A 14701-nucleotide genomic window follows, 5' to 3' on the forward strand; every position below is an offset into this window, starting at 1 on the left:
TTTCTATTAGACAGAGACAGGTTTTTGAATATCTTGCTGTCTTTCTGTTGTTTATAAAACGCAACAGAAATATTGCATTGTGAAATGACAGAAAATCTATGTCTATATATTGAGATATTTAACCCCTTTCTTAGGCCAGTAAAAAAATATAGAATTCTTGCAACTGGAATAATATGAATGCCCTGATCTTTTAGCTGGACATCATACTGACCTCTAATAGTGTAGGCCATTTTGCATCCCAATTCTAAAGAAGTCCAGTGTAAATTCCAATTTGTAACATGCACTTTGCTATCACTTACATTATTCTAGGTTTCCCAGAACACTTAGAAAGATAAGGTAAGATGTTTTAGTTAACATATTTCACATCAGGGTTTGTTTCTCCCAGACTGTTGTAGGAAAGTTGCTTGAACTATCAAAGAAGTAACTAACACATTTTGGAGAAGGTATTGCGCAATGTCCAGTATTTATTCATTTAAATTGAAATTTCATTTGTGCAATTTTAATAGAAGAATAAAAATTGTTATTAAAAGTGATGGTTTAACTTGAACCCTAACAGTAATTCGGATACTTTCCACTTGATCAGAAATTATTGTGGAAAATGTCCCTGCGAATGGAGTTTCATTTTAGGACCTCATTTAGATAATTTTATGATAATTAATTCATTTGTGAAGATCAGCAGATTATACTGATCGTTACTCATTTCTGCAGTCACCTTTCACTCTTGCAGAATTTTAACATTTGACATTTTCTTGTCATCTCTTTGCCCTGCCGGCTATAGCAGCAATGTTATTAACATCACATTCTCTGAAGTTCCTCAGACCACAATTATTGATCGAGTCCTTACTCTGACATGTCTTCGTACTGCTTCCCATTGACTCAGCATCATAATATCATTTAATATTCCGACAAATGTGCGATCATTACCAATGTCTATTGGGCCAGTCCGATGTTTAGATTCACAGATTATAAAGCCAGAGGGGACCACTGTGATCATCTAGTCTGACCCATATAACACAGGCCAGAGAACTTCCCTGAATTGATTCCTGTTAGAACTAGAACATATTTTTTTAGAAAAATATCCAATCTTGATTTAAATATTTCCAGTGATGGAGAATTTACCAGTACCCTTGGTAAGTTGTTCCAATGGTTCATTAACTTCACTGTTAAATTGGAGCCATTGGATCGTGTTATACCTTTGTCTGCCAGACTGGCCCTTTATTATCAAATTTCTGTTCCACTATGTAGGTACTTCCAGGCTGTTCACGTCATCCCTTAGCCTTCTCTTTGTTAAGCTCAATTCCTCTCCAATTTATCAACATCATTCTTGAATTGTGGACCCCAGAACTGGTCACAGTACTCCAGTGGCAATTGCCAGATACAGAGGTAACACTACAGTGGCTTTAACAGCCAATTTCAAATGTCTGGCTATCAGTCCCCCAGGCCTGTGCATGATAAAACTGCTGACCTTTCTGTCCAAGAAAAATATTTCACTCCAAGTGTGCAGAAATTGTATCAGTCATGCCTGTCAATATGCAAAGAAACTAGGATCTTCCTGAGTTGCCCAAAGCAAGAGCAGGCACTCTCCCACACTTCTTCTCTGTTGAGATCCCCATCGCAAAAATAAAAAGCCTCCTTACTTCTCAATGCACCCGAACCCAGCAACTTTATATGTATACATACATCACCATAACATTTTGAGAAATAAGATGAACAGATTGAATTAGTTTATACCAGTGGACATTGTACAGGTGAAATGCCACTTAGTTGACATACAGTTCTAACTAATCGCTACCAAAAAACTAAAAACTATTCATTTCTCTGATGATCCATTTCTTGCTCTATTTCAGTGGCTTCTGTAGTTTACCTCTCCAAATTCACCTTGTTAAAGTGCTTTGATAGGTTAGACACCTACCTGCTCTTGAAAATCGATGGAAATTGGGTGCCCAACTCCCTTAGGTCCCTTTGAATATCCCAACCCTTGATCTGTTATTTTTTTCAGCTTAAGGATAACTCCTGTGTGTGGTTACTACCAGAACAGCTGGGCCTAAGAGACAACTTCGGAGACCAAGGCAGTGTGAAGTCATTATTGGATCCTATTCCATCCTATTTTCTCAATAGTGCACTTTTTATCTTCTCCGTGAAAATACCCTCTTTGTACTACAGCAATTGAAGAGTACCAGATATTCCACCCCAAACACTTACACAAACTAAACATAAATGGCTATAAATCCTCACGTATGTTTGCTCTCTTCAATTACCTGCTGTTAGGAAATTCTAAGCAGAGTTAATGATCTTTTCACTGTTTACCAGAATGCCATCTGCCATGTACTTAATCTTATATTCTGGTAAACTCAGTTGCACAGGTGACCATACATGCACATATATAAATATATAAAATTGATATTTAGACAAAGTTATTCCTACTAGATGCAAATGCAATTTGTTTTTCTTCCACGTGGATAGAAAAGATAATGAAATACTGCCATTCATAGATAAGAGATAGAACTGGTTGTTTGTAGAAAGTGAGCCATGAGCTCATCCTTCTAGATCTAGTGCTGAATGGTGAATGTGTCTTCACAACTTCACTTGAAAAGTGACATCTAAAAACTGTCCTCCAACATATTCCACTTTTCTTTTCTTAAGAAGCAACCAGTTTGAAAACAATAAATACCACCAAAAGGCCAAATAAAATCTAATTTAAACAAATTCATGTTCAGCTGAAAAATAACTGTACACTAATTGTCCAGGATCTTGTAACATCTTTTATAAGTCTCTTTGGATAAAGGATTTTCTCCTATCAGATACCTGCTTTCTCTGCTTTGAGTAACTTTCCAGTGATATATATATATTTTTTTACCAAAAAGCAATTTGTCAAGTTCTGAGAACTGTTCAAGCTTTGGAAAGAATGCCTCTCCATCTAGGTCAAGTTTTCTTTATAGAAGCATAATCAGAGCTAAACAGTGTGCTCCATTTAAATTTGCCAAATGCTGACCAGATCCCTTACTCTCCAAAAACTAAATGCTTATGGATATATCCTATAGTAAGCTCATCTCTTGCTAGGGACAACCCTCCATGCAAAGGGACTGAAGTATAACCAGCTGATGTGGAACCAATGTCCCCAATTCTGATGCAGCACCATCACTCTGTCCTGATGACCCATCACTGCGACAAGGTGGATCATTCAATGCTTCACTAAAAGCCCCCTACACATTCCTAAATTTCTATTGAGGAATTTGCCTAAAAGTATTTTTTTCTCTGGTATTAATTCCTGTTACAGTTCTCTTCCCTGAATAGTTGAGTCTAGTAAATCTGGGTCATAGAATCATATAATCATAGAATATCAGGGTTGGAAGGGACCTCAGAAGGTCATCTAGTCCAACCCCCTGCTCAAAAGCAGGACCAATCCCCAATTAAAACATCCCAGCCAGGGCTTTGTCAAGCCTTGTCATAAATATAAAGGGAAGGGTAAACCCCTTTGAAATCCCTCCTGGCCAGGGGAAAGCTCCTCTCACCTGTAAAGGGTTAAGAAGCTAAAGGTAACCTCGCTGGCACCTGACCAAAATGACCAATGAGGAGACAAGATAGTTTCAAAAGCTGGGAGGAGGGAGAGAAACAAAGGGTCTGTGTGTCTGTCTATATGCTGGTTTTCTGCCGGGGATAGACCAGGAATGGAGTCTTAGAACTTTTAGTAAGTAATCTAGCTAGGTATGTGTTAGATTATGATTTCTTTAAATGGCTGAGAAAAGAATTGTGCTGAATAGAATAACTATTTCTGTCTGTGTATCTTTTTTGTAACTTAAGGTTTTGCCTAGAGGGGTTCTCTATGTTTTTGAATCTAATTACCCTGTAAGATATCTACCATCCTGATTTTACAGGGGGGATTTCTTTATTTCTATTTACTTCTATTTTTATTAAAAGTCTTCTTGTAAGAAAACTGAATGCTTTTTCATTGTTCTCAGATCCAAGGGTTTGGGTCTGTGGTCACCTATGCAAATTGGTGAGGCTTTTTATCCAACATTTCCCAGGAAAGGGGGGTGTGCAAGTGTTGGGAGGATTGTTCATTGTTCTTAAAATCCAAGGGTCTGGGTCTGTAGTCACCTAGGCAAAGTGGTGAGGCTTTTTACCAAACCTTGTCCAGGAAGTGGGGTGCAAGGTTTTGGGAAGTATTTTGGGGGGAAAGACGCGTCCAAACAGCTCTTCCCCAGTAACCAGTATTAGTTTGGTGGTGGTAGCGGCAAGGACAAAGGGTGGAATATTTTGTACCTTGGGGAAGTTTTGACCTAAGCTGGTAAAGATAAGCTTAGGAGGTTTTTCATGCAGTTCCCCACATCTGTACCCTAGAGTTCAGAGTCGGGGAGGAACCTTGACAAGCCTGACCTTAAAAACTTCTAAGGAAGGAGATTCCACCACCTCCCTAGGCAACGCATTCCAGTGTTTCACCATCCTCCTAGTGAAAAAGTTTTTCCTAATATCCAACCTAAACCTCCCCCACTGCAACTTGAGACCATTACTCCTTGTCCTGTCCTCTTCTACCACTGAGAATAGTCTAGAACCATCCTCTCTGGAACCACCTCTCAGGTAGTTGAAAGCAGCTATCAAATCCCCCCTCATTCTTCTCTTCTGCAGACTAAACAATTCCAGTTCTCTCAGCCTCTCCTCATAAGTCATGTGTTCCAGACCCCTAATTATTTTTGTTGCCCTTCGCTGGACTCTTTCCAATTTATCCACATCCTTCTTGTAGTGTGGGTCCCAAAACTGGACACAGTACTCCAGATGAGGCCTCACCAATGTCGAATAGAGGGGGACGATCACGTCCCTCGATCTGCTCGCTATGCCCCTACTTATACATCCCAAAATGCCATTGGCCTTCTTGGCAACAAGGGCACACTGCTGACTCATATCCAGCTTCTCGTCCACTGTCACCCCTAGGTCCTTTTCCGCAGAACTGCTGCCTAGCCATTCGGTCCCTAGTCTGTAGCTGTGCATTGCGTTCTTCCGTCCTAAGTGCAGGACCCTGCACTTATCCTTATTGAACCTCATCAGATTTCTTTTGGCCCAATCCTCCAATTTGTCTAGGTCCCTCTGTATCCTATCCCTGCCCTCCAGCGTATCTACCACTCCTCCCAGTTTAGTATCATCCGCAAATTTGCTGAGAGTGCAATCCACACCATCCTCCAGATCATTTATGAAGATATTGAACAAACCCGGCCCCAGGACCGACCCCTGGGGCACTCCACTTGACACCGGCTGCCAACTAGACATGGAGCCATTGATCACTACCCGTTGAGCCCGACAATCTAGCCAACTTTCTACCCACCTTATAGTGCATTCATCCAGCCCGTACTTCTTTAACTTGCTGACAAGAATACTGTGGGAGATCGTGTCAAAAGCTTTGCTAAAGTCAAGAAACAATACTTCTACTGCTTTCCCTTCATCCACAGAACCAGTAATCTCATCATATAAGGCGATTAGATTAGTCAGGCATGACCTTCCCTTGGTGAATCCATGCTGACTGTTCCTGATCACTTTTCTCTCATGTAAATGCTTCAGGATTGATTCTTTGAGGACCTGCTCCATGATTTTTCCTTTAGGATTTTTCCTAAAGGGTCCTGCCTTTATATACCCTCAGTCAACCATAAAAAGCTAAATTTCCCCTTACAAGGCTCCAACAGTTTCAGTCCGATTAAAGAACCAAATAAAAGTGGATCTGTCCATAGTAAGAAGCCCCTACCTACCACAACTCATGTGCTTAAAGTTAGGCCTTAAGTACCTTCCTGAGCCTGGGACTCTGTGTATTTCTATTTTCTTTCTGTTGATTGTCTCCTTCTCCCTTTATGCATTTTGCAATTGGTTTATCTGAAAACCATAAAAAATACAGAATCACAATAAAATTTCTCTATTTGCAAAGTAAGGCCCTGATCCTGCAAACACTTACGCATGAGAGTAATCGCATTGAATTCAATGGGACATTTTGCATCAATAAGATGACTCAGCAGTTTAAGTGCTTGTAGATAATTGTAATTTTTCCTAATGCACATTGCCAGATCTCTAGCGTCTTTGACTTAACTATTTCTGAGAGAAAAATCAGTGATTTCTTAACAGGAACTAAGTTAGTTCAGTAACAACTGATTAAAAACCATTCCCTGTGTCAGCAAAGTCTTGAAGTCCTTTCTTTCTTTCCCAATTATCTTGGACCGAGTTACTATAATATTTTGTCAATTATTCCATATGAATTAGCACCTTCTTGAGAACATTCCTCTTCATTCTCTCTTGTGAAAAACTTAACTAAAAGCTCTGTGTGGGTGAGGGGAAGGGGTATGTGTTGTTACTAGCAAGAGAAGAGTGTTTCAAAAGATTTATTCATGTACTGCTAGAATTTAGGGATTATAGCAATGTCAAAGAAGTGCATTCCTAAGCAAAACATAGTTTACGTTTGGAAGACAAGAAATAATTACTGTATTTGTTGAAAGCTGTTTATAGAACAAAAACATATATAAAACATCTTTCGTATGGTGCAAATCAGTTGCTTGGTAAATAACATTCTGCATGGTATGACAGTAATGAACAATTTTATCTACAGCCACTACAATCACACTTTGCAACAGCTGTTAAACATTTTATCTACTCTGACTGAGGCTAGCCCTTCATTTGCCTGTAAAGTCACAGGTGTGTTCGGATGCCTTCCCTTCCATTAATTCCTACTCCCCAAAAGTTCCCAAAAATAAGTGCTTGTGCAATTTCACACTAAATTTAAACTTTGTGGGCCAGATCCTCAGCTGATGTAAATTGGCTTCAATCAGCTCCTCAAATTCATAGCAGGTAAGGATCTGTAAATTTAGAGCCAAGTCCTTTCCTCCTACCATGATGCCTACAAGGCATTTGGCAATGGGTAGGCCGTCTGACCACAGATTATTATATTTACAGTTGTCCCATTTTACCTTGTACTGCCCGATCCATTGTCCACCTGTTGTTTCTAGTCTTTGAGTTGGGTTGCAAACTGCGTAAGGGACCATCTTTTTGTACAGTGCCTAGCACAATGGGGACTCAATCCGTGATTGCATCCTCTAGGCACTGTTGTAATATAGGATCTAATAATGATGATGTAAATTGTTGTAGCTCCATTGGCTTCAGTGAAATTTCAGCTATTTACACCAGCAAGGAATTTAGCCTCTCCCTTTTCTCCCCCTTTTTTACCAAATGCTTTTGACAAAAGGAATGCTTTACAAAGGGGACAGGCTGTGAAAACATATTTGGTACAATGTGTACTTTAAAAGATGAGTTGCAAGTAAGGTTTCAAAGCAACTTCTCTTACAATTCATTGTATTGACTAACAATCATGTGCTAAAAATAAGCTAAATTATATTTCACCTCTCTTTGAATGGGGTTGCAAAGTCCTGAGTAATGACACTGCTTGAACCATTAATGTAAATCCTTAAAATATAAGTAGTTTCTTGATACTTTTCACTTTGAGGCATCTTTCTGGAAAAACAACAGATGCCTCTCCACATACATAGAAGAAATCAATGGAGGTAATCAATAATTCCCTCCACAGGTAATAAATGCTGAGAAGCATTTCTGTCTATCTATACTGATCCCGGAGAATTGCTTTGAATTGGTTCTGATGTGTATAAAAATCATTTTCAGATTGATCAAAGCTTTGCTTTCTTTCTATGACATGTTATTTCATCTATGCTACACACAATAGTTTCCTGCTTGTTGTAATAGTTTCAGGCTTCTTCCCTGTGCAGCAACGATAAACAAAATAGCTAAAATTCATGCAAGACACCTGTAATTTGAATGAAATATGAAATGACTGGGTTTGTTTCTTTGAAGAATTCTTTGCTTACAGTTTTAAGCAGAGCTGGTGGTGTTAAATTGGGAAACCTGTTGCTCTTGGTTTGTTTTCAGTGAGAAATATAATTATTTTATTACCTCCTTCTTTCATTAGAAACAATGATCCAAGTCTTGTATTCTTCATTTTCATGAATAGTCAATATAAGTATTGACTACTTATATGAATAAAGGCTGAGGGAGAGTTTTACATGATTTTTATATGCATTTCTTGTTCTGTTCCACAAATAAGCCAAAGAATTAATACTGGGTCTACACAAATAATTGAATTAAAGACAGAAATAATGCTATTTATATTCTGGTTTATCAGCACTAATGTCTCAGTCTAATAGGAAATATTAAGTAGTTGGTTGGTTGGTTGATTTGCGTGTGGCATTTAGCATTCATCCTACCAAAATTCTGTAGAGGCACTAGGCAGCTTGGTCCTGCTAAAACAGAAATATTCAGAGTATTCAATAATTAAATTAGATGTATAATTTCTACATTCATTTGCCTGAAGAAAAATCCAGTGCTTCAACATAAATATTATCTTATGATTCCAATCAACCAGCCCTTCATTTGTCTTTGGTTTGACGTGGACATTTAGCCATAATAGTCTAAGCCTATAGCAGGATTTAGTAGGGAAGTAGAAAGCAAATTAGGTTAGATCTGTTGGAGTGTTTTCTACGGCGGGCTCAGTTTCTGTTTGATACATTAACTGCAAAACAGCCTTTGGGATTGTGACTTGTTCCTTTAATAACAAAAAATCTAAGGCTTCGGTCAACATGATTTATCAAATGTCAAAGCCAAATATCAGTAAAACAGTCTGCTTTTTAGGCTATTCCATTGCAAAAATGGCATTGTTTATGGATACTTGGATACGTCGCATCGTAAAGCGTGGCCTAATGTTGTCTTGGCAGAGCTTCGCTCCGAATTCATTTTACAAAGACAGCTGGTAATCATTGCTGTGATTTCTATTAGGATCTCCTGGAATATGAATTGTCAATTTTTTTGTCCTTTGACAAGTACAGGTCTTGTTCCCTCTACCCTCGGTAATTTGGCTTTATCAGCCCAGCAAATTAATCTTGTCTAGTTTTGTATTCTGAAGAAATCTGTCATGCAGTAACAAATTAAATTAAACTGCTTCAACACTATTTTACATGTAGCCAACAATTCATATCATGAGATGGATTTCATACTGTATTTATATAAAGTGGTTTCATTATTGTTATTATTATTTACTTAGCATCATTGGTGTTTATGGCTCTTTATAGTCAAGGAAATAAAAATACAGATCCCTGCTTCCGTAGAACTTAAAATCAAATTTAGTTAAACATATAATGGCCGTGACTTTGGACTCATATTGGCTTTATCCCAGTGCATAAACTTCACTGGAGTTACTCTTCATTTGTATCAGTGTACGAAAGATCAGAAGTTCGTCTCTTATTATCATATGTGTATAAAATGTCTCTAGCTCCAAAATCTTACATATATTCCTTAAGTTATAAGGTCAGATCCTCAGCTGGTATAAATCAGCATAACTCCATCAATGGCCATACACCAAATGAGGTCTGGCCCATAAAATAAAAAGTTATAACATCTTTTGAGGTGCTAACTGATTGATATTACACCTCTATTCTCAAGAGAGAACACCCAGGGGTATGTTTTGTATGTGCAGTCTTTCTAAAAGGGCAATGTTGATAAGAGGGCAAGGGGAGAATTGCAATGATCTTCAAGATTTTATCATTTTTCAGGTATAGATCTGGCCAAAACTTCAGGATTATGCTTGTAATTAATCAGCGTCTAAAATAAAGATCTTGGCTAATCTGTAAATGGCAGCATGACAAGCTACCATGCAGGAGCTTACAACTGGAGTCCAAGAACAGCTCTTTGCTTGTTGTACACTGGAATTTGGGAACAGTGTGGAGATAGCTAATTCAGCTGCTGAGGCCATATGCTCTGTTCCCTTATTCTGCATTTGGATGGAAAGGCTCAGAAGGCCCTAATCACTCAGAAAAAGTCAAGAAAGAACAGAGAAGAAATGTGACCATACAGTCATAGACTCCCACACATTATATATCTGTTGCAAGCCCTTATATGGTCTGTACAAGGGGAATTAAGCTCTATGCTGCTGGCCAGTAGAGAGGGAAGGAACAGACACAACAGACACCAAACACATATGCAACAGGGAATGTTATGAATATGTCCCACCATTATGATCTCTAGTGGCTTCTGGCATTTTTTTTCCACTGTAAAGCAAGGAGCAAGTATAACTAACATGGTCATAAGAACTGGCCCATCTCCTGTGGCCTTCTGTCTGCACAGTGATTCACATTGGTGCTAACACCAGTCAGCTGAACAAGAACAATTACCCCTATTCTAGTCACAGGCAGGAACAGTGTAGCTGCATTAGCAGTAACAGTGGAGTGAGTGCTAGAGTAGACGGAGTTCAGACCCCAGAGGTCTCAAAGTATTTTGCAGTGCCCCTTTTGGAGCCATATTACTCCTAGCACATCCCCAGGGCCAGTACTCTACTGCCATTGACTGTCTAGCTGCCCGTCCTGTACCCTCCATCTGTTCATGAGTATTACTGCTGATGAAGGCAAAAATAACTGCTTTGAGCAATGACTGCAAAAATGGCAGCCTGAGTTTCCATGCTTATTGTCTCTGTGACTCCTGATCTAATGTGCTCAGTTGCTTTCCCATCCTCTTTGCTAGCCCTGCTTCCTGACATTGGGATCTCAAAATCAAGCAGGTCCTTTGTTTCTTTGAAACAAGAAAAAATTTGTTTTGGCAGGAAGGAGGGAGTACATTTACTTTATAATCAGCAAATCGTCATGAGCAGGTAGATCAGTGTTGACATAAAGGGTAACGGAAATGAGACATTCCCATTATGTGCCCTCTGTTCCTCATTTGCTGTTTCACTCACTCACACATTCACTCATACACCCTTCTGCTCCAGAGCAAATAAGTTGCTTTGTTCATAGTCCACAATAGCAATGCGCCATAAATTGGCTAGCATTGAAGGTGGGTGAAAGGAACCATTCTCCACTAACACTTACATACCCCCAAACATTTTTCCCAGAGAGTACTAGCTATCAGACACATACTTCTTTGATCACTACTGCGCCATCTAGCTAATTGTTACTATATTTTACTAACATTTTCAGATATTCACATACCCCAACCAAATAACATAAATATCTGTATTTTTCAGGCATATGATTTAGCTGGCAAAGGTTATAAAGATGCACTGTTAGGGCCTGTCCTACTCCCCTTGTACAGTAGTCAACGAGAATTTTAACTAGACAAATAAGTTTATTGTTTCAAATATCAATTTGGATGGATTTTACTTTCCGAACATTAACTGGGACTGTCCAAATCCTCTCTCTTTTGAATATATGCATTTGTTACTGTTTTAAAAAGATGAAATGTGACAATAACTCCCTACCCAGCTGTTTCAACGTTAAGACTCTGAGCTAAAAGTCATTTGTTTGTCTCTTAGGGAAAACCTCCCAGCAATTGCCTATAGAGTCTGGTTGCAAGTGAAATCCATATGTAATGCTTCTGTCAGCAAAGACTTGCAAAGACTTGCTAAAAGAGAGTTTATAATAAATATTCGCATCTGGTGCTTTGGACACCCTAATCCATCCTACAGATCTTTGCTGTGTCAGGCTTTGTTTTAGATGAAGAAGCCCGGTAGTTATAAAGGTTTGCAAATAAGGCATATTTATCATGGTTAGCTCTACTTCCATACTTCCACCTCTTGTACAAATAGCCATGACCACTCCAGGCATAACCTGTGATTAAATGTTCTCAATGCATTTTTGAGATTATTTTGCTGGAATGTTTCACTTGATAAATGGAGAAAATGGCATTTGTTTACCTCATACGCTGTCAAATGAAGCCATCCTATTGTGGTGAGCATAACAAGAGACATCATTGTCGTGAATTATTCTGAAAGGACGGACAGTATATTTCCAGGATAAAATTTACATCAGATTCTGATACACAAATCCTTGTGGCTTCATCATCATTAAAATTACATTTTCTTTTGGGCCAGATTCTTCCCACACACTTGTGTTCGCTCCTAAGTCCTGATCAGCTATTCATGGAGTAAGTGTGGCAACACTTGGACCTGTTTTCCCTACTCTTCCTCAAAAACTTTTGCTTCAATACCGCATTGACTTTGTCAATGCCACCATTAATTCAGCTTCTATGGGTGATATGTCTTTGCTTTCAGGGGAAAAAAAAAAGAACCAATACATAAAAAAGGGCCATAATCATTCAGAGGGTATATTGAACCTGCCTCTAATAGCTAAAGGTGTTTGACCCAAATCATGACTTGAAATACAATGATGGCTTTGTTGAGCAGACCATATCTGCCTTGAAATGAATGTATTGATTTTGTTGTTGTTGGGTACTGTTATTGTTTTGTGTGTACGGACATATGTGAAGATCCTGATTATTGCAGTTAATTTTGAAGCAGAGAGTTTCTCTCATCTGATGGCTGAGAAAACAAGGGGTGATTCAAATGTATCACTTACCAGCTGTTGGCCATGCTTTTTATTTCAACTGCAAAATAATAACCTTATAAATACATACTGGGCTTGTTTGGACTGATAAAATATAGAGACTGCTTGTTTTAAAAATAAGTGCAAGGAAGCTTTGGATTCTTTAAGCCCCCCTTCTCCCCCCTGCCCCCCATTTAACTGCTGTATCCACTTCTATATTGACTGTTTAATTAGGCTGGGAGTTTTCACTGGAACCCAAGGGACTTATGTGCTCAACTCCTGCTAAAGTCCAATGGAATTTAGATGCCTAAACTCACCTAGGCACCTTTATTTATTATGCTGGGAATATCAACATTAATGTCTGCTGGATTCTGGTTCATTTGGGTGATATGGCACCTTAATCCAGGAGTGCTGACTAGTTTGAGTGAAACTACCTGTAGACTAAAGTGCTTCTCAGCCAGAGTATCAGAATCTGGCCCTAAATCATTGAACCAAAATTAAAATAGAATAGCTGCCTTCCCAATGAGCAGCAAGTCCAGGTCCTCAGCTTCACTGAATCACTCTGAAATCTCCTCTGTTATTATTGAAGGATGTCCCTTTCCTCTCAAGGAGTGAGATGAGCCGGACAGGGTGGCCTGCTAGATGTGGGTGCATTTCAAGCAAGAGTCCACAGCATCAGACTTCACAGCTGGAGCCTTTGCTCCCCCAGGTCGCCTTCTAGAACTCTCATGACTTTGCTCTGAATTCCAGGTCACGTCGTGGCCCTGGCAAGCAACGACGGCACGGTGAAGACTCTGGAGCTCAAGTCGGGGCAGCTTTCCAGCTTGGTGGGCCACGAGGAGGAGGTGCAGAGCGTTGTCTTTGATCACAAGGCGGAGCACCTGCTTTCGGGGGGCTCGGATGGAACTGTTCGACTCTGGAGCTGAGTGAGCCCCCCTGGATGTCATCTCAGGTTGGGTGGTGGGGGGGAGATGCTTGGACACCATGGCAGCAGCGATCCACTAGCTAAATGCCTTCGCCCTCATTGTTGGCTGAGCCCTAATTTGCGTGAAATGCATCTAACTCTGCCTTTGATCCCAATAAAACCCCGACTGTCTCTCTGTGCTGAAGTGTGTCTTTCTGAACACAGGGAGCAACCTCTGGGTGCTGCTGGAGAAGTAGCTTTACAATGACGCCTAATGCCAGCCCAGACGAATTGCAAGGAGGCCGGTTTTGACTGTAACACAGCGAGAGCCACAAGAGCTCGGCTACACCCCCCCCCCCAGTCCCCCCCGCCTACCTCCCCCAACCCCCCTTCTAGCCTGCGAGCCGCTCCGAAGTTTGAATAATGCAGCAACGTGGGGCTTTCCCCCCCTTTCCTGCAGCGACCGGGTTGATCGCCGGCAGGGCGAGGGGAGCTGGCGAGAGGCGCCTGGCCGCTCATCTCTGCCTCTTCCTCCAGTAGCTGCAGGGAGCCGAAATCTGAGCCCCGCGGGCTGACCGGGGGAGCGCCCCCCGGCTCCGGATTGAGCAGATCGGGACCGGGGAGGGGTGGGGAGCGGGGGCTGGCCCCTGCCTGGGCGATCTGCTGACGCGTGTCTTGCAGTCTCGGCTCTGGCCCCCGCGGCAATGGGCCGTCCCAGGAAGGGCTCTTAGTTTCCGCGCCCGGCACGCCCAGCGCCCGGCTCGCCATGCGGAGCGCTGGCCGCGGTGCTGAAGGGACCCCGGCGGCGGGCACCGTGCGCCCGGCCACGCGGCTGCGGGGCTGAAGCCCGCCCGGGGAAAGTTGCTCCCGTTGCCCGAGCGGGGCCGCGGGGGGCAGCGCCCGGAGAGCCGGTGGAGGCGGCGTCGGGGGATGGTGCCGGCTGCGGTCCAGCCGGGGCTGGCTCTGCGCTCCCCCAGCCGGCGGCGGCTGCCGCGCCCGGGCTCCTCCGCCTAAGCCAGCCCCGCTGCGGAACAACGCCGCCGGGGAGCCGCCGGACCACGGGGCAAGTTGGACGCGATGCCGGAGACTGGCTGGCTGCGAGGCAGCCTCGCCTCTGGAGCTGCCGCTTGCTTTGAACGCTGAACCCCGGGCGAAAGCTCCACTCCCCTGCCGCGGGGGCTGCCGGAGGTGGAGGGAAAGGGGTTGCCCGGGACTCGGCGCTGAAAATGTAATCCAGAGGAGCTGCTCTGGCTAGGAGACTGCTGACCTTTTCGTCCAGGTTGGCCTGTGACCCCCCCCACCCACCCCACCTGGCAGCTTGACACCCCGAGCCCGCTAGGTGAGTAGCCGCGAGTCTCTGGGGGAGATCTGCCTTTGCTCACCGGGTTAGCCGGTCACGAGAAAGGATGGAAAAGTTGAACTGTTAAAGTGAGTCGTAGCTGAGCCGGGTTTG

General features: G+C 42.0%; 2 protein-coding genes across 9 annotated transcripts in view; both read left to right on the top strand.

Annotated features, from left to right (window-relative positions):
* The window catches only part of SPAG16 (sperm associated antigen 16), a 754420-nt gene extending 740980 nt beyond the window's left edge, over positions 1-13440 (top strand). For 3 of the 5 annotated variants that reach the window (XM_075118125.1, XM_048869269.2, XM_048869273.2), the window contains one exon: positions 13095-13440. In XM_075118125.1, coding sequence (XP_074974226.1) covers positions 13095-13270 — 176 coding nt within the window. In that variant the 3' untranslated portion in view covers positions 13271-13440. The remainder of the gene's footprint in view (positions 1-13094) is intronic. The other 2 variants (XM_048869271.2, XM_048869272.2) reach the window with 1 other exon arrangement.
* A 179-nt stretch (positions 13441-13619) lies between these two features.
* Positions 13620-14701, top strand: part of VWC2L (von Willebrand factor C domain containing 2 like) — a 124366-nt gene continuing 123284 nt past the window's right edge. Inside the window, exon 1 of one of the 4 annotated variants that reach the window (XM_048868914.2) lies at positions 13620-14587. The gene's annotated coding sequence lies outside the window, so the exon portion shown is untranslated. The remainder of the gene's footprint in view (positions 14588-14701) is intronic. The other 3 variants (XM_048868917.2, XM_048868918.2, XM_048868915.2) reach the window with 3 other exon arrangements.

This window comes from Caretta caretta, chromosome 11 (genome assembly GCF_965140235.1).
Source record: "Caretta caretta isolate rCarCar2 chromosome 11, rCarCar1.hap1, whole genome shotgun sequence".
Taxonomy (NCBI): Eukaryota; Metazoa; Chordata; order Testudines; family Cheloniidae; genus Caretta; species Caretta caretta.